Below are 22,277 nucleotides of genomic sequence, written 5' to 3'. Positions count from 1 at the left end.
CTGGCAGCTATTTGCTTCTCCTGGCTGGCTCACCAATTGTCGCAACCCAAGAGGGCCATGCCAGTCCAAAGGCCAAAGAAGACAACGACCATTTTCTGATACATGAACTTTTATTCAGGGCTTAGTTACAGGGTGAGAAGTCATGGAGAGATCATGACGGCTCTCTCAGGCCAGGCAGGCATCGTGTTCACAGGGAAGACAACTGAGCGATGCAAAAAGGGCAGAAAGCCTTTTATAAGAGTTTAAGACAAAGGCCTTCCTAAGGTGGGGGGAGCACAGATGCAGGAGTAGGTCATTTTGACTGGGGGTGGGGGGGGGTGGTGGTGCAGGAAGGACTAGAATAACACTTGAACAATTACATTTTGCTCTTTTTGTGAGACTAAGAGCCTCTAACTTCCTGCCTGTTTGCATAAAGTTACATTTTTAAGGTCAATTTACCCTTTTCTTCTTTACTGGCTTAGAAAGACAATAGGTTAAACATTTAGCTGCCTAGGTCTTGCAGACTGCTGTGCACCAAAGATCTGAAGGCCTGTTTTGCTCAGGCCACGGGTTGCCACAGGCATAATTTACATACCATAAAATTCATCCATTTCAAGTATACAATTTAATGATTTTCAGCAAACGCTTTATTATCTGTCTTTCTCTGCTAGAATGTAAGTTCATAAAAGAAGGAACTTAAATCTCTTCACTCAAACTTTCTAAGAACCTAGAACAGTGCCTATCCTATTAGTGCACTCAGATGAAGTTTGATGAATGAATGAAAAGTATGTAAACAAAATCAGATCAATCAGATTCTTTCCTGGGATTTTTGAAGCAGAGTTGGGGAAAACAGTTCCTTTCTTCTTGGGTGACGCCATGAAGAGTTAGTTCTAGTTTAAGTGAGGAGGGAGTAAGAAAGCCACAAGAGAGAAAGGAGGAGAGACAAGTGAACCCCAGTGACATTTTTGTCCTAAGTTCCCATTAATCTTTGTCATTCCCTCTGTTCAGTTACATGAGGCAACAAAAACCTCTCTCCCTTGCCTAATGTTAAGCAAATTAGATTTCTGTCACATGCTGAATACTGAATATTAAAGTGGATAAGAGGCTTCAGAGAGGGCACCAAGGTACTTCTGGAGCCAGAATGGGTGACCGGGTAACAGGACTGAGGCTCTACTGCTCTTCCCCTCAAGCAGAGTGGATGGGAAATGCCCTTCACTGTCTGGAGAAGTAACAGTGGTAGCGCACAGGAGTGTTATGTTCAAGAACAAAGCTGCTGGTAACATCCAAGGAGCACAGTTAGCTGACAGCCTCCAGCTGCAGTGCTTTTGGGATTCACTGTAATATTTGAGCTGAGGCCACATTCTTCTCAGGCGGTCCCCAACCAATGACTGAGCACCAGAAAGGTACTAGAGCCTCGACATTTCTACGTGACTCAAGATTCCTCTGTAAAACTGGAGGTCCCCATTTTGTAAGCTGAGAATTTCTCAGGGTTGTACCAAAGACTAAATCTCTTCCTAACCAAGCCTCCTTCCTTCCACCTCACCTTTCCTAGATGTCAGAATTTCACAGGCATTAACCCAATAAATAGTTTGCATTTCTGACTCTAGGTTTGCATCTGCTTCTCAGAGGACCCAACCAACATATTAATCAGTTGCAGAACAAGGCCAACAGTCCTCTATCTGAAGGCCAATATGGAGAAGAATTCATGAGACACAGGCAGAATGGAAGGAGGGGAGGCTCCTGGAGGGTCCATGCTTTATAGTTTCAAGATGACAACCTGTTTGTTTCTGGCAGACAGCTGAGATCCTCTGCTGAAGAGAGGACAGAAAGCAGAAGCCACAGAAGGCCATCAATAGCAGCAATGGTGGAAATAAAGCAGAGCTGAGCACCATCTCATTTATCCTCCCCAGTTGGAACTTTTTGTGGATAATCAAGAATCACGTTTCTAACATTGGATTCCTGTATTTTGCAGATTCCCATGATGCTGGCTCTTGACATTTCCTGAAAAAGAAGAGAGGAATTATCTTTCGTCATAAGAATATGTTCTATCTATCAGAGACCATGGACACTCCTCTTAGGAAGCTGTCTCAGACTGCTAGAAGACTGTCTTGTCTGCAGTTAGCCTTTCCAGATCCAGCACATTGTGACCTTGCTTTCACTCTGACACCTCTCTAGTCTCCGAGTTTACCTCCTTAGTTTCTGCTTCCAGATACCCCTGTTCCACTCCCCTGTAAATTTTCTACCTTGCTTGATAAAATGAAAAGAATAATGATGTTGGAGTTAGATGAACCTGAGTTCACGTTCTTGCACTGTACTTTTTAGCTCTCCACCTTTCAAGTAAGTTGTGGGGATTAGATGAGTTAAGATGTACCATATGACTGGCAGAGCTCATGGTAAACAGTGGGCACTCCATAAATGTTAGTGCCCTCCCTTCCTTCCCTTCCCTTCTAAGGAACTCCCATGCCTAACATCTGGTTTTCACTCTCTGACTTTGCCTCCATAATTACCATTCTTTACCCTTGTGTGAGCCCTTGCCCAACTCCCCTCTGGCCCACCTGGTCTCCCAACCAATCCTCCGTAACTATACCACATAACTGAGGTTTTACAATTTTCCCACCTGTCCCTCAACAAGGACATCCCATACTCCTTCTGCTCCAAAATGAAGAAATTGTAGTGAGACTGTAATTAACAATGTGGTAATAATGATAAAATCGATCCAGACAGGTGCTGGAACCAGTTTATCAAGCTTGTGAGAGCTAATTGCTAAATTTTTAGGAATTTTGCAAGCTGGTTGTTAAACACAGACATTATTTTAAAAATAATTTATATAAACTGGAAATTAAATAAATCATATTAAAGCAAAGATAAATACTCAAAACTTATCACTTGCAAATTATTTTACTACATTTTATTTATTATATATGCTCTTAAAATTATCTACACTTATTGTATCTGTATGATGGAAATACCATATATGGTAAATAATGGTGTGTTCATCTCTTTCCAACTCCATGTTCAGTGACATCATGTTGGTAGCTTGCAGTCAGCCTTGGTGGGAGTATTTACACCATGGAAATTGGCAAATACTACAAATCAGAACATTTTTATTCGGAAAGTCAGTTGTTAAACATTTACAACGTACCACTTGGAAGATCATTTTGAATATGGCCCAATAATTATCACCGAATTTGCAAAGTAGCCAAAGAAACAAGATATGTTTTAAAAAGGGATTGTTCACCCTCAAGATCCAATTACTTCCATTTTACCAGAATGCATCATGTTCTCTCATTCCTCCATACCCCTTCCATAACCTAACCTAAATATTCGGTTAATAAATGATTAAATGAGTGTAACTGTGCTTGTTTTATTGGGTTCATCGTATTATAATTATTTGTCTTCTCCCACAAGATAGGGACTGTGTCTACTCAAATTTGGTGTTCACAGGGCCTACTCTTAGTAGATACTCAAAAATTTTTCTTGATGAATGAAACTTTTGAATCATTAGCTTACCTTATAGCAATGATTCTCAAACATTTGGTCATTGATGATCCCTAAAAGCCTCAGTTTATGTGAGGTATATCTATTGATATTTACTGTATTCAAAGTTAAAACAGAAATTTTTTTAAAAACGAGAATACACAAGCACACATTCAATTTGCCTTCAGAATGATGTCATCATGTGAAAATTCAATGAATACTCATGAGAGAATGAGAGTGAAAAGTGCAAATAATATCTTAATATCTTTGTTAGAATATTTTTGACCCCAGAGATAGCTTTCAGGAATCCTCTGAGAGGATCTCAGGGACCCCCTGAAGGGTCTCCAGGACCCCAAACCACACTTTGAAACCACCGTCTTATAGTAATTCTCCACCTAAATAGACTGATTCAGAAAAACAAAAACAAAAACAACTCCAACACAGGTTGGGCACAGATTTGACAGAAGGAATGAAAATTTAGGATTGAACATAAAACTACATCCCAATGAGATCTTTCAGAAATGGTGGAATTGGCAACCATTTGATGCGAATCATTGTTTTATGCATTAAAAAATGGGATTTTTGTCAAGTCATAACAAGATACTAAGCATACTAATCATGTATATATATTTGATAGAACTTCTCTAAGCTAAAGTTTTTTATGCAAGTAACTAGAAATTTTGAGCAATGGATATTTTGGGATATATTTGATGACTCTTTACCTTGCTTTTACATCAATCTTCAGAATTTACTCATTACAGATACTTTTAGAAGAATAGCTTCAAAATCCTTTAGTCACAAGGGTCCTAGTCTTAATCAGCCTTTTTCTGAACAGAGGGTGAATGGAGACCTCCTATGGTTATAACCTTATAAGGCAGTCCAATCCATTAATGTTAAAAGTTAAATATGTGTATATTACCACAATAATTTCCCTGAAGAGGTAAATTTCATACATGTGAGAAAAGAAAACTACTACTTTATTGTCTAAAATTAGGACTATAAAAATCTCTTTTTCATGCATCTATACGATATACAAAATTATGAGGCCTTCACTAACACTGCATCACCATCCAACTTCTCTTTCTGTCCAGTCCTGCTTATTTCTACGCCCCCCACCACCACCACCACCACTGGTGTTGATCTTGAAAGTATGCCCTGATAAACTGACTGCATGCAAATTTCCATCTGAAAGTCTTCCCAAAGAATCCAACCTTTTCCACTTATTGAACTTTCAAATACTGTGTTAATTAGAGGTTGAACACTTGACAGATAAAGAAAGAAGTACTACAAGGGAACATACTTGATTTGGCCAGTAAGTTCTGCTAATCATGTAAAACTATTTTATTGACACCCTTCACTCTTATATAAGGACGTCTTGACAGTTTTTTCAAGCCTCACTTTCAATGCTATCATATCCGTGTTTGTTCCAGATGGCCCCTAAGTTTTCACAGGGCATTATGAGTTCAAGGTTCAAGAGGCCATAGAAGATTCTAAAATGGGTGTCATTTGAGTTGAGGATCTTTCAAATTCAATTTCATAGTGTTCAAGACTTTCAAGATTTTCAAGACTCTACACTGAGAGTCTTGAAATACACTGAGTCTTGAAATCCCCTCCTGAATCCTTCTCCTCCTTTATAATTTGATGACCAAAGTGGAAGTTAGGATGATCACTGAGATAGAAGAATAGAAGTATAAACTCTCCACTTAATTCAGTTCAAACTGAATTTAGCTTGAGTTGAGATCTATTTAATTCAAGCAGCATTTCTCTGGTTCTCTCTCTCAGAATGCTTTGTTGTTGTTGCACTCACTTGGAGGGCAGAAAGGAGCCCAGAGGAGTTGCCACAGAGAAGACAGAGTCTGGGTCAGAAAGAGGATTTTTCCAACCTAGCTCAATATGGCATAAATAAGGTAAAGAACCAGTCATTATCGGGAAGGGCTAAGGCTGCAGCCAAAGTAGTGCCAAGCATCAATTCAAAGAAGATAGGAGAACAAGGAGCCAGGCTAATAGCTGAGAGGACAAGACATTGAACAGAATCAGCACCTGGCTCAAGTTAAGGAAATGTGATGCAGAATTAAGTCTATGAATGGTAAGTGGGTGCTGGAGCTTCCTTTCTCAGTTTGCCTGGTGTATACGGCAAGGATCAGTGTGGCAACTTTGTCTCTGCCCTGGACTGAACAACCTCTCAATCTTCATCCCCTTTTTTCCTGCACCCATCTCCTCAAAAACTTACCCATTAAAAATTACAGTGGTACTGGCAGGTGGAGAATGTGACGGCAAAGAGGGGGCCACAAGGCCCTTAAATCTACACTTGCATTAATTCTTTTCATACATTTCCCCATACCAGCAGAAGCAACAACTCTCCCACACACCACATTCCAGGGCACCCAATAATCACACAATAACAGAACGCCCCCAGCTCAGATAAATGCAAAATACCAGTGATCAGGTTGTTGGAAAAACCATTGTTCTTCCTCTGCTGATGCTCTGCTGATGGAGTGGAAGCCTCAAGAACAAGCAGGTCTATACAAAAATCTTGCAAAACCTCAACTTGCAACTCAAGCCTATTTTGTTTTAGCTTACGATGGGACTCAAGGTCTGGAAAATGGAAAGCTAAATTCTATCAGTCTTGATCATCCTCTTCTCTAGCGTCCAGGATGAGATCATGGCTGGAGAGGTGAGGGAGTGACTCACCCATAATGTAAGTCTTGGGGCCAAAGTTGACATCTGACAAAATAGAGTTGTAGGCTTTTTGTTTTTTGTTTGTTGTTGTTTAGCTGTGTCAGGTCAGAAAAGGAACATCGACCCTAATCTTGAGATACCACAGGTAGGCTCAAAACGTTTTAAGGTATGACTGAAAATTTTCAAAATAAAATTGGTTTTACTTTTCTTCAATTTAGGAATTCAATTTAGGAATACAGCAGGGTTTTAGTAAATGGAGCTTTGTTTGGCAAAGGGAATAGGCCTAACTCATGCTAGTACCAGAAGTCCCTTACTGAATTTTTTCTGCCTTTAATTCTGGATTCCCAAAAGATTAGGAAATCACTGCCCAAGGTTTATAGAATGAGGGTAGATCCCTTTTCCAAGTGACAGCCACAAAGCAAATGCTGTATCACATCCCATTCAAAGAAAAGATAAAGGTAAACTAAAAATGAGAACAGAATGTCTACTAACATGCTGTGTGACCTTGGACAATAATAGCCTTCTCCTCTGGGCCTCAGTGTCCTCAACTTAAATCAAGGAGATTTTGACCTCTAACTCCCAGGTCAAAAATTATACCAGACACATACCAAACCCCGCCCCAAGCTTCCTGGAAATTTTATTATTTATGAGTCTGGGCTCCTCCTTCCCTTTCAATCCCTTGATTAAATAGCTTCCCCTCTAAAGGCAATTCAACTGGAGGCAGCACCTTCTAAGTTCAGTCAGAAACAGCTCTGACATGAGAGCTGGCTCCCTCCTTGTGGCCAGGGCAGCAAGCCTCAGCCTTACCTTCTTGATTCTGTTTTCCTTCTGGCTAGACAGAGGTGTGGTAGCCAAGGAACTGAAGTTTGTGACATTGGTAAGTAGACTTTTCTAATTGCTTTTCTCTTAAAACTGTGTGAACAGCAGGGTCTGAAAACTGTAAGGTTTCATTTTACCCTGGTGTTACCTCCGGCAGACCAAGCACAGTTCAAACTGAACAGAAGAAAGTGAATAGTCAAGTTTTGCAAGTTCCTTTTAATGAAGACCTAACAAGTCCTAACAAAAGGTTCTTTTTCCCCCTTTGCCAATGTTATTTATTTACTTAACTACTGCCTTTGATGCAGATGTCTCCTGCCAGATTGCTTTTTACTGCCAGGATGCCAGGAGAAGCCCCAGCTGATAGTATTTATACACTGGGACTTAACCGGGCTTCATCAGTTTAATGATTGTTTGTTTGCAAACCAAAAAACAGTCATTTTCTGAATTAAATTGCCCCTTCTCCTTTCGTTCGTCAGGAAATTGGAAAATATATTTGTTAACAGCTTGCAAAGCATGAAAGTGAAACTAAACTCAAAGTTTTAGGATGACATCCTGATATATAGAAGTGGTTGATCATTAAAATATGTTTTTGCCCATCCATGATCTGTGTTAACACGTTGTGAAAAAAGAGGGAGTGGCTAATTGATGACAGGTGGAAAGAGGGTTTGAGAAATAAAGGGGATATCCACTTTACATATGAGTTCTAGCCGTCAACCCTCTGATCTCTTGGTCTCTATCTTTGATTTTCTGTCTTTCTGTCTCCATTTCTCTTTTTTTTCTGTTACACTATCTGCCTCTGCCTCTGTCTCTTTTTGCCCCTCTCCTTGTCTTTCACAAGCTCTCTTGCTGGCTTTCTCTTCCCCGTATTTTTTATTCAATATTTGAAAGTGGGCTGATAAATAAGTAAATTTCCTTTCTATAAGAATATCCAAAATTTATTTTTATAATTTAGAAGAAGGCCACCTCTTACTTAAAACTTAAACACCAAGCCCTTGTTTTCTCTGTTTGATGTATTCAGAACTTGCTTCTTTCCTCTCTTTAGAACGTCTCATGACCATGTTTATGTAAATCATGTTTCTTAGTCTAGTAAATCTGTACTAGACCATGAGTCCACAATGAAAGAGGGAGATCCAGAGAAATATGTCATCAGTTCATTTACAAACAACTCATCAACCATCAGGCTTCTGTCCTGAAAAAAAACAGTATAAACCATGTACCTTCTATAGGGAAACCCACATGAGTTATACTTTTATTTATATTCATGGATTCCTTGCCAACCTGTGTATGGAACAAGTATAGGGAATCTGCAGAAATTGCACTGCCAATACTGTACAACTGTGATGAGCAGGCTGAGTGGCAATCCTCTTTGAAATATTATAACAAGGTTCTCTCCTCCATGCTTTACCCACAACTTGGCCTCCAAGCTGGTTGTGGGTTTCCTTTCCCCATTCTCAGTTAATTTGTGTTTAGGGATCACAAGTTAATTCTTCCCTAAGCAGAACAAAATTACAAAGGTAAATCTCTTAGAACTATAAAATTAACAAATAACACACAAACCTAATGATAACTATTTTTCCTACCAAGTCTTCCTTCCATTATTAATAATAGAGGATAGCAATGCATTTTTCTTGGCCATTACAAAGCAAGGTCTATCTAAGGACTTAAGCCAGAAAATAATCACTTTCTTCTTTTTATTGATTCTAGAGAATATTTGATAATAAAGGGTTAAATTTGATACCCAGGGCAATCCTTAGCAAATTATTGGGAGAACCAGAATAAAAGAAGGTGCCTCTGATTAAAGTGGTAATATTAATGGTAATAATCAATAATTGAGTGCTTACCATACGCCAGGTACTGTTCTGAGAGTTCAATCAATATGGATTATGTCACATAATCCTCACAACAACCCAAAAGTTAGGATTGCCAAATGAAACACAAGGCACCCAGTTACATTTGAATTTCAGACAAACAATGACAAAGTTTTTAGTGTAAGAGTGGCCCATGAAATACTTGGGCATTCTGTATTTTTATTTTCTAAATCAGGCAACCCTACTATAAGGTTTAGAAACTATTATTAGCTCATTTTATAGATGAAGACATTGAGGCAAAAATTGAGGCCTATGGTCACATAGCTGGAATGGTGGAGCCAGGATTTGAACCCAGGCTGGCCTACCCTAGAGGCATCCCTTAATCATTAGCCAGACTCTGTTCCTGCTCATAATATTTGTGTGCCTGTAACCCAGCACATGGGGCTGATCTGAGATCTCCCCAAGGAGATTTGCTGAAGCAGATGACTCGTAAAAGCAATGGTTTTCCTGCTTTTCTTGGTGATCCAAGAAAAATATTCTCCACTTCTGAAAAGCTGTCCTTGGCAGAGAGAGCAGGAAAATATCCTTGGTTCTTGTTCTCTCTCATGAACAGAGTCATGACATGATCGTCTAAAACAGGTTCTTAAAGTATGTCCCAAGGAATACTAGTTTGACAGGTTGTTAACAGGTTTAGTTTGATGAGTTGTTAACAAGTGTTGCTAAGGGTAAAGAAAAAAAAAAGATTTCAATGGTCAGTTCAGAATAGAAAACATAGGTTAAATCAAACTAAAAGGTCTCTTTATGGCAGGACTCCTCAGAATCTTTAATATGCTAACATGCGCTGTTAACTTGCAAGGAAAAGATCTAGTAATTGTGTTTCCTAAACTTCAACTTCAGAATCCACCTTCCCTTTTCTTCCCCAGAGTGCCCCATAGAAAACTCTTAGAGAGTTGCCATCTTTAACTTTACATTTGGGAAATGTGAAACGTCTACAAAAACAGAGACAATACTAAGTATGTTGAATCACGATATATCCATCAAATGGCTTCAATAATTACTGAGTTATGGCCAACCTTGACTCATGGCCACTCATTCCCCTCACACACCCACTGCAGTATTTTGAAGCAATCCCACATATCCTGTCATTCCATCCATAAAGAGGGAAATGCTATTTTAAAGCGTTCTCTCTCCACCGAACCAAGGGGAATAAACCACAAGTTCAGGTGATCTCAGACAAAGAGAAAAATTCCATGTCATTCCAGTAGGGTTTTACAATAAAAGGGATGATGTCACAGGTATAATTTCTTCTCATTCTTTATGGTTGACAATGCAGATTTCTCACTCAAGCCATGGGATTTCCTTGATGGCAAAAGCCTCCAAATCCTATGTGCGTCGTCCCTATATGCCCCTATACAGGTAACTTCCATATCATGGTTGGGAAAATTCAAATGGTGCCAACCATCACACATTTACAGGTACAACAGACCTTCTGGATTCTTCCTCACCACTCTTGGAAAAGTGAAAAATTGGGAAGTTATTCCTCAGACTGGCAGTCCGATCTGTTACAAATTTTCCAATGCTATTTGCTAGAATAAAAGTTGAAGGCAACTCCTAGAAAAGCATTGAATTTTCATTATTACAAAAAAAAAAGTTCCAGCATCATTTACCAGCTAAGGAAACACAGACAGGACACTTAATCCAGTTGCGTCTTAGGTTCCCCAAACTTAAATTTGGGGAAAATGATCATAACGATGCTTCCCACTTCACAGAGTTGTTTTTAGGATCAAATGACATGGTATACATAGGAAAGTGGGAACCATGATACAAGTGTAAGGTACTACTGCAAGGCAGTCTAAAATGGAAGCTTTCCAACTTTTTGGATAAAATCTAAATGACCCTTAATTATTCTTGAGCTTATAAATTTAATAGGGGCACTGTATTATTTAGAGGGAGCAAACTTACAATTTAACTTATGGATCCATTGGTTTACTGGTCCTTTGCATCATAACATTTGGCAAGAACACTGAGTAGCCTACTCACTGCACTTTTATCTGCCTTCATCTTCATTGTTCCTGTTTGAACAAAGGCTTCTCACATAGGCATGGACTTTCCAAGGCCTGTAAATCTTTGTATTTTCCACTTCTATTAAAATAAGAATTGCAATTATAGTTACCACATTGTGAATATCCACTCATTGTCAGGCTCTTTTTATATTTCGAACCCCCAAAATTACCCTGTGAAGCACATAATGTTATCACACCTGAGAAATAAAAAGAGAGCAGGAACTCGTCTTTGGTGTACTGGGTGCTTGGGACTTGAGATGTGACCATTTTGGTGATGCATCTAAAACTTCTGGGTTGTCTTATAAAAGATGTACCAGATAAAACTCTCTACTGGAAAACAGAAACCAAGGCTCTTGCCTCAGTTCACAGACTCACCTACAGTCTCTGTCCGATTGTCCTTTGGCTCCCTAATCATCAGAGCTAAGGAGCAGCAAAGCTGTCACTGGGGGCCTGTAGGTTCTTTAAAGACATTTCCCTGGGAAGACCTACTTTTCTCTGAGTGTTTGTGCTGGGCCAGGTAGGAGTTCAGCTCAGTTTGTTACACAAGCTTCTCCCCAGTTTTATGCCAATGTGTTTTGCAAATTTTCAGGGGTGAAACTGGTTAGGGAAATTGTATTTGGCTCAGATGTGTTTGTTTCAGCTTGCCAGGTTGGCATATGAGCCCTTCGAACTTTCAAAATGTCCTAAATTTAAAGGATTAAATTATAAATTATTTAATAATTAATTATTTAAGTTATTAATTATTTCTCTCACAGAAATCCAAATGAGGAATGGATCATTAGAAATCAATAGAGGTGTTGTTTGAAGAGAGGACTGTGTTTCCCTTTGTTCAACAGGTAGTTACTCATTTGCCCTATGTGCTGCAAACTATTGCCAGTAGGAAAGGCTGTATAGAGAGTAGCTAGTTAAATGCCTAAACAAGATAATAACAACAACAAAAATAATAGTAACAGACATAATAATAAATCTAATATATTAAATGTGTCTTGTGTGTTCAGAACTATGCTAATAATTTTGCATATATATTATATTCTTGAGATGCTCCTGCATAATAAATAATATTTTCTTGGTTTACAAGAGGGAAATTGAGGCATGCAGAAGTTTAAATCACTTTCCTAAGGTCATCCAGCTAGTCAGTAACAAAGAGGGAGTCTGAACCAAGGTCTAACTGGCCAAAAGCCCAGATCTTTTCTTATATATTTTACAGCTTCTATGCAATGTGACCCACAGTTTTCACTCCTTCCCAGCCTTGGGGGCCTCTGTGTTATTCCTGGGCCCTGGATGAAAAATCTCATTAGGGTGCCATACATTTATGTCTTCCTCATGGTAAGTGCATGGTGCGTTCCATCCTGATTCCTTTCCCAGTCAGTCGGCTTTCCTTCTTACTGCTGACGTGCCATCCATTCATATGACTAATTTCTTCTGCCCACATTATTTTACATTTTAATTCTCTTTACCAATGGATTTATTTCTCAGTTCCTAAAACAAGAAAATAAAACAGGCTTTTATACAAGGCAAAAGGTTTGTGTGTCAGGTGGTTTTCACCACTTAGGAAACATCCTAATGAAATAGGAAGTGGAGTTTAATGTCAAGAACCAAGGATCCTTCCAGGGTTTCTAGGATCATCCCAAGTTTTATGAAGCATCTTGAATTCCAAACATGAAAGTACAAAATGATGTTTTATTGCACTCCAATCTAGTCCGCAGCCAGACTTACTGTCCTGGAAGCAAAGTCACAAATGGAAGTCATCAAGGGGAAAAAGAAGGGAACCTGGAAAAGGGGGAGGAAAGAAGTACACACAGCACATCTTGTTCATAAGTAAGGATAAAAAACAAGCCCTTGTAAAGTGAGAAGATTGAAAAGAAAGCCATCGTGTTCCTGGAGGACTTTGGATTGGGTCCAATCCAAAAGTCAGTCAGTCATTAAAGCAAACATTTTGTGTGTACCTACTACATGGCCATCACTGTTTGAGGATAGAGACATGTATATGCCAGCAAGAATTCTGATTTCAAGGAGTTTATGATGGGAGATGGCTCAGATATTTTCAAAATAAAAAACAAAATATCAAAGTTGAAAATAAAACTTTATTTCTATAAAAGTTATAGAGACTGAACAGTAGTTACTTTATATGGGTGGTCAAGGGAGGCCTCTCTGTGAAGGTTGCATTACTCAGCATGGACTTGAATTTAGTGCATGAATGTACCAGGAGAAGAACTTGAAGTTAGAAGTTCAAGACTGGAAGAATATAGAGTACGAAGGTCCTGAGGCTGAAACAAACCTAACTTATGGGTCAGACCAGCAGAAGGGCCAGTGTAGCTAAGCATGGTTAGCAAAAGGGAGGATAAGGTAGGGTGAAGGCATCGGATGGCAGGCACCAGATCATTATTGGGCTACTGTAAGTGGTACTGTATGTGTACTGTAGTGGGCCACTGTAAGGACTTTGAATTTATGCAAAGAGCAATGAGAAATAATATGATGTCTGGGGATTGGTAAGGGTGTGGAAGAAACAAGACTGGCTGTGAGTTGATAATTGTTGGAGCCAGTGATGGGCTTACAGGGGCTCATCATAAAAATACTTACTTTTGCATATGTTTAAAATTTTTCCATAAAAGATTTTTAATGAAATGAGAGAACAGTAGAGTGTTCTAAGCAGGCGAGTGACATGATCAAATTGACATTTTAAGAAAGTGCAATCTGGCTGTTCCATGGCGAGGAACTGGGCATGATCTCTTTGATTGTGTTTACCAGGTTCTCTGCATCCTATATAAGGTGCCAAATCTGTTTAGGAGACTCCATGGAGCATCATCATTCATAGGGACACCATGCCACTGTTCTTTAGAATTGTTACCTGTTATTTTAAAAGGGTGAAGCAAGTGCGATGTGGTGAGGAAAACAGTGGTCTAGTGGTCATGAGACTTAGGAGATCTGGAAAGCTTATGCACTCTCTTTGAGCCTCGGTTTCTTATCTGTTCAGTGCAGCAATAGAGCTAACCTGTCCTAGGGGGCGGGGGGGGGGAGGCAGGAGAAAGGATTCTATAAACCATGGAGAGTTGTGCAAGTGTAAGGGGTCATTATTGTCCTGTCTTCCTGTTGCAATTATCACTAATACTATAAAGAGTTCTACCATTAATAATAATATATTTGTAGGTTTCTTAAGGGTTTCTAAATCTTCTCTAAAGAATCTGGTTGCTGGACTGAGATGAGAGGTCATAAATTTGGCAGAACAGAGGTTAAGAACACTGCCCTGCCACAGACTTAAAAGAATGCCTAGGCATAGTCCAAGTACTCTGGTTGAACTGTGAAACTCCAGCAGCTCAAGAATGTCACTCAGGCATGCCCATGCATGCACTTGCACACATGCATGCATGCATGCACACACATGCACTTTTATTTCTAGGACCAGAAGTAGGAGATAGTTTGTTAAGTGTTTCTGTGGTCCTCACAGCATTACCTCAGAAACCCTTTAAACCTACTGAAAGGTAGGAGATTACAATTATTTCTGACCTATAAAGGCAGAGTGAGAAAGTTTGCCCCAAGTCTCATGATTATGTTCCAGTGCTCTGCTCTTTAGAACATGCTCATCTTGGAGGAACATGCTTGTTTATCTCCCCAAGGTGATTCTGTCATTTAGTTGCGTGATCTTGGTTTTATTTTTTAAATACTGCACATAGCCTTCGGGGTTGTTTCTTACATCAAGGTTTTGGTTTCTTCTGATATTAAACACACACACACACACACACACACACACACACACAAGAAAAAAAAAAAAAAACCTTAAAATCTTAGAGGAAATGAGTACATACATCAAGTAACTTTATGAAGAAGCCCCTGATCATCCAAATTTAGCTGGGGGACTCTGAAGGGTAAGTTTGAGCCTAGAGAAATGAACCTGCTACTGTGGCTAAGCATTTTAGCTTTGGAGACACCCAGCCTGTGTTTGAATTGGCTCTATCACTTACAAGCTCTGTGACCTTGGGGAGGTCACTTGACGGAGGTCAGTTTCCTCATTAGTGAAAAGGAGACAATAATGGTAACTGCCTTGCAGAATTGATGAGAGGATTCAATGCATGAGAAGCACTCAGCACAGTTTCTGGGACAGAACAGGTGTTCAAAAAATGTTGAAGAGTTATTGTTGTCGTTATAGGCTGGTAGGAAGCATTGTAAATTATTTTACTGCAATGTCTCTCATCTGATGTCTACTTCACTAACTCAGTAACTCTCAGCTGGGGGTGATTTTTGTCCCCTTGGCAGCATTTGGCAATGTCTGGAGACACTTTCAGTTGTCATAACTGAGAGGATACTACTGGCATCTAGTGAGTAGAGAACATGCTACAATGCACAGGGCAGCCTCCCACAATAAAGAATTATCTGGCACAAAATGTCAATAGTGCTGAGGTTAAGAAGTACTGGAAACCAAATAATATAATGTTTGTAATCTGAAACAATGCAACAACTTTAGTTACTTTGATCTGAAAAGGTATTTTGCACAAGTATCTGGGCTCTAGAAAGTCTAATGTGTCTCAGTTATGGAAACAGAGACATTAAGCATTCAATAATTTCTGATCTTGACCAAGTCACCCCCAGTGACCAGTGACTAGTAACTGTAGGTCCTCATGGAAGAATATGGAACCATTCTTTCAACCATTAGGGGACCAGCCATGGCAGTAATTCCTCACCCGACCAAGGTGATTTCTTCATGGTGCCTGTTTTCTGCAACCTGCCCTACTGAGGTTTGAATTTTTCACCTGTGTATAGAGCCAAAAGATCAGTTTTCTTCAGATACCAGAGACCCAACCCAGATCTTAGAACCCTCTCACACTTTCCTGGAATTTTATCTCAAAGGTGACTAAAGATTGAAATTGTTCCTTATTCAGTGTCTATTGAACTGTTTTATAGGACATCAAAGAGCAGCCTCTTGGCTTTCTTTTCCAAATGAGCATCTTAGCCAGGTAGTATAAGTGACAGGTAAAACAAAAAAATGAGAGACTTTGTCAACAAGAGCCTTGCTCTATAAGAAATACTAAAGGGAACTCTGCAGGCTGAAAGGAAAAGACGAGAGAGAGGCTTGGAGGAGAATGTAGAAATGAATTTTATCAGTAAGTGTCACTAAAAGGATAAAAAGAAAGACAAAAAGAAGATATGACATATAAAAGTCAAAGGATAAAAAAGTGGAAGTAAGCACTGCCATTACAGTAGTAACATTGAATGCTAATGGATTAAACTCCCCAATCAAAAGACCCATCCTGGAAGAATGGATAAAAACAGTATGATCGATCTATTCAGTCTACAAGAGACTCATCTTACACCCAAAGGTACAAATAGACAGAAAGTGAAAGAGTGGAAAAAGATATTCCATGCAAACAGTAACCAAAAAAGAGCTGGAATGCTATACTAACATTGGACACAATAGACTTAAAATGAAAAATTTTTATGAGGCAAAGAAGGACACTATTAATATAAGGGGCAATACACCAAGAAGAAATAACAATCATAAATATTTATGCACCTAACCATGGTGCTTCAAAATAAGAAGGAAACACTGGCAAAACTGAAGGGAGGAATAGACATCTCTATAATGATAGTTGGAGACTTCAATACACCACTCTCATCAGTAGGTAGAACATCTAGGGGAGGATCAATAAGGAAACAAAAAACTTGGATAATATGATAAATGAACTAGACCTGACAGACATATACAGAACATTGCACCCCACAACAGTAGTAGGAAATACTTTCTTCTCTAGTGCTCATGGATCATTTTCCAGGAGAGACTACATGTTGGTCACAAAACAAGTCTCAATAAATATAAAAATATTGAAATTATATACAGCACATTCTCTGACCACAATGGAATGAAGCTGGAAATCAATAACAAGTGGAAAACTAGAAAATTCACAAATACATTTAGCTTAAACAATACAATCTTAAGCAATCAGTGGGTCAAAGAAGAAATTGCAAAAGAAATCAGAAAGTATCTCAAAATGAATGAAAATAAGAACACAACATATCAAAACTTATGGGATGGAGTGAAGGCAGTCCTGAGAGGGAAATTTATAACCCTTAATGCCTACATTAAAAAGGAAGAAAAGAGCTAAAATCAAAGACCTTACTGCACACCTGGAGGAATTAGAAAAAGAACAGCAAGCTAATTCCAAAGAGAGCAGAAGGAAAGAAATAACAAAACTTAGAGCAGAAATAAATGTTGGGAATGAAAAAAACAATAATATTAACAAAACCAAAAGCTGTTTTTTTTTTTTTTGGAGCAATAAAATTGACAACCCTTAGCTTGACTGACAAAGAATAAAAGTGAGAAGATACAAATAAAACCAGAAATGAGCATTTACTGCTGATCCCACAGAAATAAAAATGATCATGGAAGGGAACTATGAACAACTCTATGCCAACAAATTAGACAACTTAAATGAAATGAGCAAATTCCTAGAAGCACGTGAACAATCTACACTGACTCTAGAAGAAATAGAAGACCTCAACAGACCAATTACAATTAAAGAGATTGAATCAGTCAGCAAAAATCTCCTAACAAAGAAAAGCCCAGGATCAGATGGCTTCACAGGTGAATTCTACCAAGCATTCCAAGAATTAATACTATTCCTGCTCAAGCTCTTTAAAAAAATTGAAGAGGAAGGAACACTACCTAACTCATTCTATGAAGCCAACGTCACCCTAATACCAAAACCTGATAAAGATATTACAAGAAAAGAAAATTACAGACCAATTTCTCTAATGAAAATAGATGCAAAAATCTTCAACAAAATACTTGCAAACTGAATCCAACATCACATTAAAAGAATTATACCATGATCAAGTGGGTTTTATTCCAGGTATGCAAGGGTGGTTCAAAACAAGAAAATTGATTAACGTAATATACCACATTAACAAAGCAAAGGGAAAAAACCTTGTCATCATCATGATTGATGTAGAAAAGGCATTTGACAAAAGCCAGCATCCTTTTTTGATAAAAACACTTCAAAAGATAGGAATAGAAGGAAACTTCCTCAAAATGATAAAAGGTGTATATGAAAAACCCACAGCTAACATCATACTTAGTGGTGAAAGACTGAAAACTTTCCCTCTAGGATCTGGAACAAGACAAGGATACCCACTGTTACCACTGTTATTCAAGATTGTACTGGAAGTTCTAGCTAGAGCAGTTAAGCAAGGAAAAAGAAATAAAAGGCATCCAAATTGGAAAGGAAGAAGTAAAACTTTCACTATTTGCAGATAACATGATCCTATATATAGAAAGTCCAGAAAAATCTACAACAAAGCTACTAGAGCTGATAAATGAATTCAGCAAAGTAGCACGATACAAGATTATGATGGTTTGGAGATTTTATGGACCCCAGAAAAGAGCATGTTCTTAAAGCTAATCATTCCTGTGAGTGTAGACCTACTGTGGGTGGGCCTTTTGATTAGGTTTTCAGGTGAGGCATGCCCCAGATGTGTCTTAATCCTCTTACTGGATTCCTTTATAAGAAGATGAGAAACAGAAAGAAAGAGAAACAAAGAGAGAAAAAGATGTAGAAGCTGAGAAAGAAAGCCCCAGACAGAGAATGCAGAGCTTAAAGCAATGAAACTCAGAAGAGAAGGGAGAGACCAGCAGACTCACTATGTGCTTTGCCATGGGACAGAGGAGCTGAGGAAGGTGGCAGCCTGTCTTCAGAGTCCAGGTATCATCTTGATAATGCCTTGATTTGGACATTCTCATGGCCTGAGAATTGTAAACTTGTAAATTAACAAATCGACATTGTAAAAACCAATACAGAGGCGGGGCAAGATGGCAGACTGGTGAGCTGTATGTTTTAGTTACTCCTCCAGGAAAGTAGGTAAAAAGCCAGGAACTGCGTGGACTGGACACCACAGAGCAATCTGTCTTTGGGCATACTTCATACAACACTCATGAAAACGTGGAACTGCTGAGATCAGCGAAATCTGTAAGTTTTTGCGGCCAGGGGACCCGCGCCCCTCCCTGCCAGGCTCAGTCCCGGGGGAGGAGGGGCTGTCAGCTCCAGGAAGGAGAAGGGAGAATTGCAGTGGCTGCTCTCATCGGAAACTCATTCTACTGATTCAAACTCCAACCATAGATAGACTGAGGCCAGACACCAGAGACTCTGAGAGCAGCCAGCCCAGCAGAGAGGAGACGGGCATAGAAGGAAAACAACACGAGAAGCTCCAAAGTAAAAGCAGAGGATTTTTGGAGTTCTGGTGAACACAGAAAGGGGAAGGGCGGAGATCAGGCCTTGAGGCGCATATGCAAATCCCGAAGCAAGGCTGATCTCTCTGCCCAGGGCACCTTTCCTTAATGGCCCTGGTTGCTTTGTCTATTAGCATTTCAATAACCCATTAGATCTCTGAGGAGGGCCGTTTTTTTTTTTTTTTTTTTTTTTTTTTTAAATCCTTTTTGCTTTTTCTAAAACAATTACTCTAACAAGCTCAATACAGAAAGCTTCAAAGAATTGAAATTTGGGCACGTCAAGTCAAGAGCAGAACTAAGAGAGCTCTGAGACAAAAGGCAATAATCCAGTGGCTGAGAAAATTCACTAAACAACACAACTTCCCAAGAAAAGGGGGGTGTCCGCTCACAGCCACCATCCTGGTGGACAGGAAACACTCCTGCCCATCGCCAGCCCCATAGCCCAGAGCTGCCCCAGACAACCCAGTGTGACGGAAGTGCTTCAAATAACAGGCACACACCACAAAACTGGGCGTGGACATTAGCCTTCCCTGCAACCTCAGCTGAATGTCCCAGAGCTGGGAAGGGGGAGCAGTGTGAATTAACAGAGCCCCATTCAGCCATCATTTGAGCAGACTGGGAGCCTCCCAACACAGCCCAGCAGCCCAGAACTGCCCTGGGGGGACGGCACTCACCTGTGACATAGCACAGTCATCCCTCAACAGAGGACCCGGGGTGCACAGCCTGGAAGAGGGGCCCACTTGCAAGTCTCAGGAGCCATACGCCAATACCAAAGACTTGTGGGTCAGTGGCAGAGACAAACTGTGGCAGGACTGAACTGAAGGATTAGACTATTGCAGTAGCTTTAAAACTCTAGGATCATCAGGGAGATTTGATTGTTAGGGCCACCCCCCCTCCCCGACTGCCCAGAAACACGCCCCACATACAGGGCAGGCAACACCAACTACACACGCAAGCTTGGGACACCAATTGGGCCCCACAAGACTCACTCCCCCACTCACCAAAAAGGCTAAGCAGGGGAGATCTGGCTTGTGGAGAACAGGTGGCTCGTGGACGCCACCTGCTGGTTAGTTAGAGAAAGTGTACTCCACGAAGCTGTAGATCTGATAAATTAGAGATAAGGACTTCAACTGGTCTACAAACCCTAAAAGACCCCTATCAAGGACAGCAAATGCCACGAGGCCAAAAACAACAGAAAATTATAAAGCATATGAAAAAACCAGACGATATGGATAACCCAAGCCCAAGCACCCAAATCAAAAGACCAGAAGAGACACACCTAGAGCAGCTACTCAAAGAACTAAAGATGAACAATGAGACCCTAGTACGGGATATGAAGGAAATCAAGAAGACCCTAGAAGAGCATAAAGAAGACATTGCAAGACTAAATAAAAAAATGGATGATCTTATGGAAATTAAAGAAACTGTTGACCAAATTAAAAAGATTCTGGACACTCATAGTACAAGACTAGAGGAAGTTGAACAACGAATCAGTGACCTGGAAGATGACAGAATGGAAAATGAAAGCATAAAAGAAAGAATGGGGAAAAAAATTGAAAAAACTCGAAATGGACCTCAGGGATATGATAGATAATATGAAACGTCCGAATATAAGACTCATTGGTGTCCCAGAAGGGGAAGAAAAGGGTAAAGGTCTAGGAAGAGTATTCAAAGAAATTGTTGGGGAAAACTTCCCAAATCTTCTAAACAACATAAATACACAAATCATAAATGCTCAGCGAACTCCAAATAGAATAAATCCAAAAAAACCCACTCCGAGACATATACTGATCACACTGTCAAACATAGAAGAGAAGGAGCAAGTTCTGAAAGCAGCAAGAGAAAAGCAATTCACCACATACAAAGGAAACAGCATAAGACTAAGTAGTGACTACTCAGCAGCCACCATGGAGGCGAGAAGGCAATGGCACGATATATTTAAAATTCTGAGAGAGAGGAATTTCCAGCCAAGAATACTTTATCCAGCAAAGCTCTCCTTCAAATTTGAGGGACAGCTTAAATTTTTCACAGACAAAGAAATGCTGAGAGAATTTGCTAATAAGAGACCTGCCCTACTGGAGATACTAAAGGGAGCCCTACAGACAGAGAAACAAAGACAGGACAGAGAGACTTGGAGAAAGGTTCAGTACTAAAGAGATTCGGTATGAGTACAATAAAGGATATTAATAGAGAGAGGGAAAAATATGGCAAACATAATCCAAAGGATAAGATGGCCGATTCAAGAAATGCCTTCACGGTTTTAACGTTGAATGTAAATGGATTAAACTCCCCAATTAAAAGATATAGATTCGCAGAATGGATCAAAAAAAATGAACCATCAATATGTTGCATACAAGAGACTCATCTTAGACACAGGGACACAAAGAAATTGAAAGTGAAAGGATGGAAAAAAATATTTCATGCAAGCTACAGCCAAAAGAAAGCAGGTGTAGCAATATTAATCTCAGATAAAATAGACTTCAAATGCAGGGATGTTTTGAGAGACAAAGAAGGCCACTACATACTAATAAAAGGGGCAATTCAGCAAGAAGAAATAACAATCGTAAATGTCTATGCACCCAATCAAGGTGCCACAAAATACATGAGAGAAACATTGGCAAAACTAAAGGAAGCAATTGATGTTTCCACAATAATTGTGGGAGACTTCAACACATCACTCTCTCCTATAGATAGATCAACCAGACAGAAGACCAATAAGGAAATTGAAAACCTAAACAATCTGATAAATGAATTAGATTTAACAGACATCTACAGGACATTACATCCCAAATCACCAGGATACACATACTTTTCTAGTGCTCACGGAACTTTCTCCAGAATAGATCATATGCTGGGACATAAAACAAGCCTCAATAAATTTAAAAAGATTGAAATTATTCAAAGCACATTCTCTGACCACAATGGAATACAATTAGAAGTCAATAACCATCAGAGACTTAGAAAATTCACAAATACCTGGAGGTTAAACAACACACTCCTAAACAATCAGTGGGTTAAAGAAGAAATAGCAAGAGAAATTGCTAAATATATAGAGACGAATGAAAATGAGAACACAACATACCAAAACCTATGGGATGCAGCAAAAGCAGTGCTAAGGGGGAAATTTATAGCACTAAACGCATATATTAAAAAGGAAGAAAGAGCCAAAATCAAAGAACTAATGGATCAACTGAAGAAGCTAGAAAATGAACAGCAAACCAATCCTAAACCAAGTAG

General features: G+C 39.4%; 1 protein-coding gene and 1 long non-coding RNA gene across 3 annotated transcripts in view; one reads left to right on the top strand and one right to left on the bottom strand.

The window, feature by feature from the left end:
* Nucleotides 1-490: 490 nt before the first annotated feature.
* The window catches only part of LOC119540944, a 122,108-nt gene continuing 100,321 nt past the window's right edge, over nucleotides 491-22,277 (bottom strand). For both annotated transcript variants that reach the window (XR_005218129.1, XR_005218132.1), the window contains 3 exons: nucleotides 12,134-12,304; nucleotides 10,725-10,904; nucleotides 491-1,980 (listed from right to left, as the gene is read on the bottom strand). This is a non-coding gene — a long non-coding RNA (uncharacterized LOC119540944). The remainder of the gene's footprint in view (nucleotides 1,981-10,724; nucleotides 10,905-12,133; nucleotides 12,305-22,277) is intronic.
* ACP3 (acid phosphatase 3) overlaps nucleotides 6,862-22,277 on the top strand; it is a 57,755-nt gene continuing 42,339 nt past the window's right edge. Inside the window, exon 1 of the mRNA XM_037844843.1 lies at nucleotides 6,862-7,012. Within this exon, the coding sequence (XP_037700771.1) occupies nucleotides 6,893-7,012 (120 nt within the window). The 5' untranslated portion in view covers nucleotides 6,862-6,892. The remainder of the gene's footprint in view (nucleotides 7,013-22,277) is intronic.

The sequence above is a fragment of the Choloepus didactylus genome, chromosome 1 (assembly GCF_015220235.1).
Source record: "Choloepus didactylus isolate mChoDid1 chromosome 1, mChoDid1.pri, whole genome shotgun sequence".
Lineage (NCBI taxonomy): Eukaryota > Metazoa > Chordata > Mammalia > Pilosa > Megalonychidae > Choloepus > Choloepus didactylus.
The sequence above is the reverse complement of the archived record's forward strand: the minus strand, read 5'-3'. Positions and strand labels throughout refer to the sequence as shown.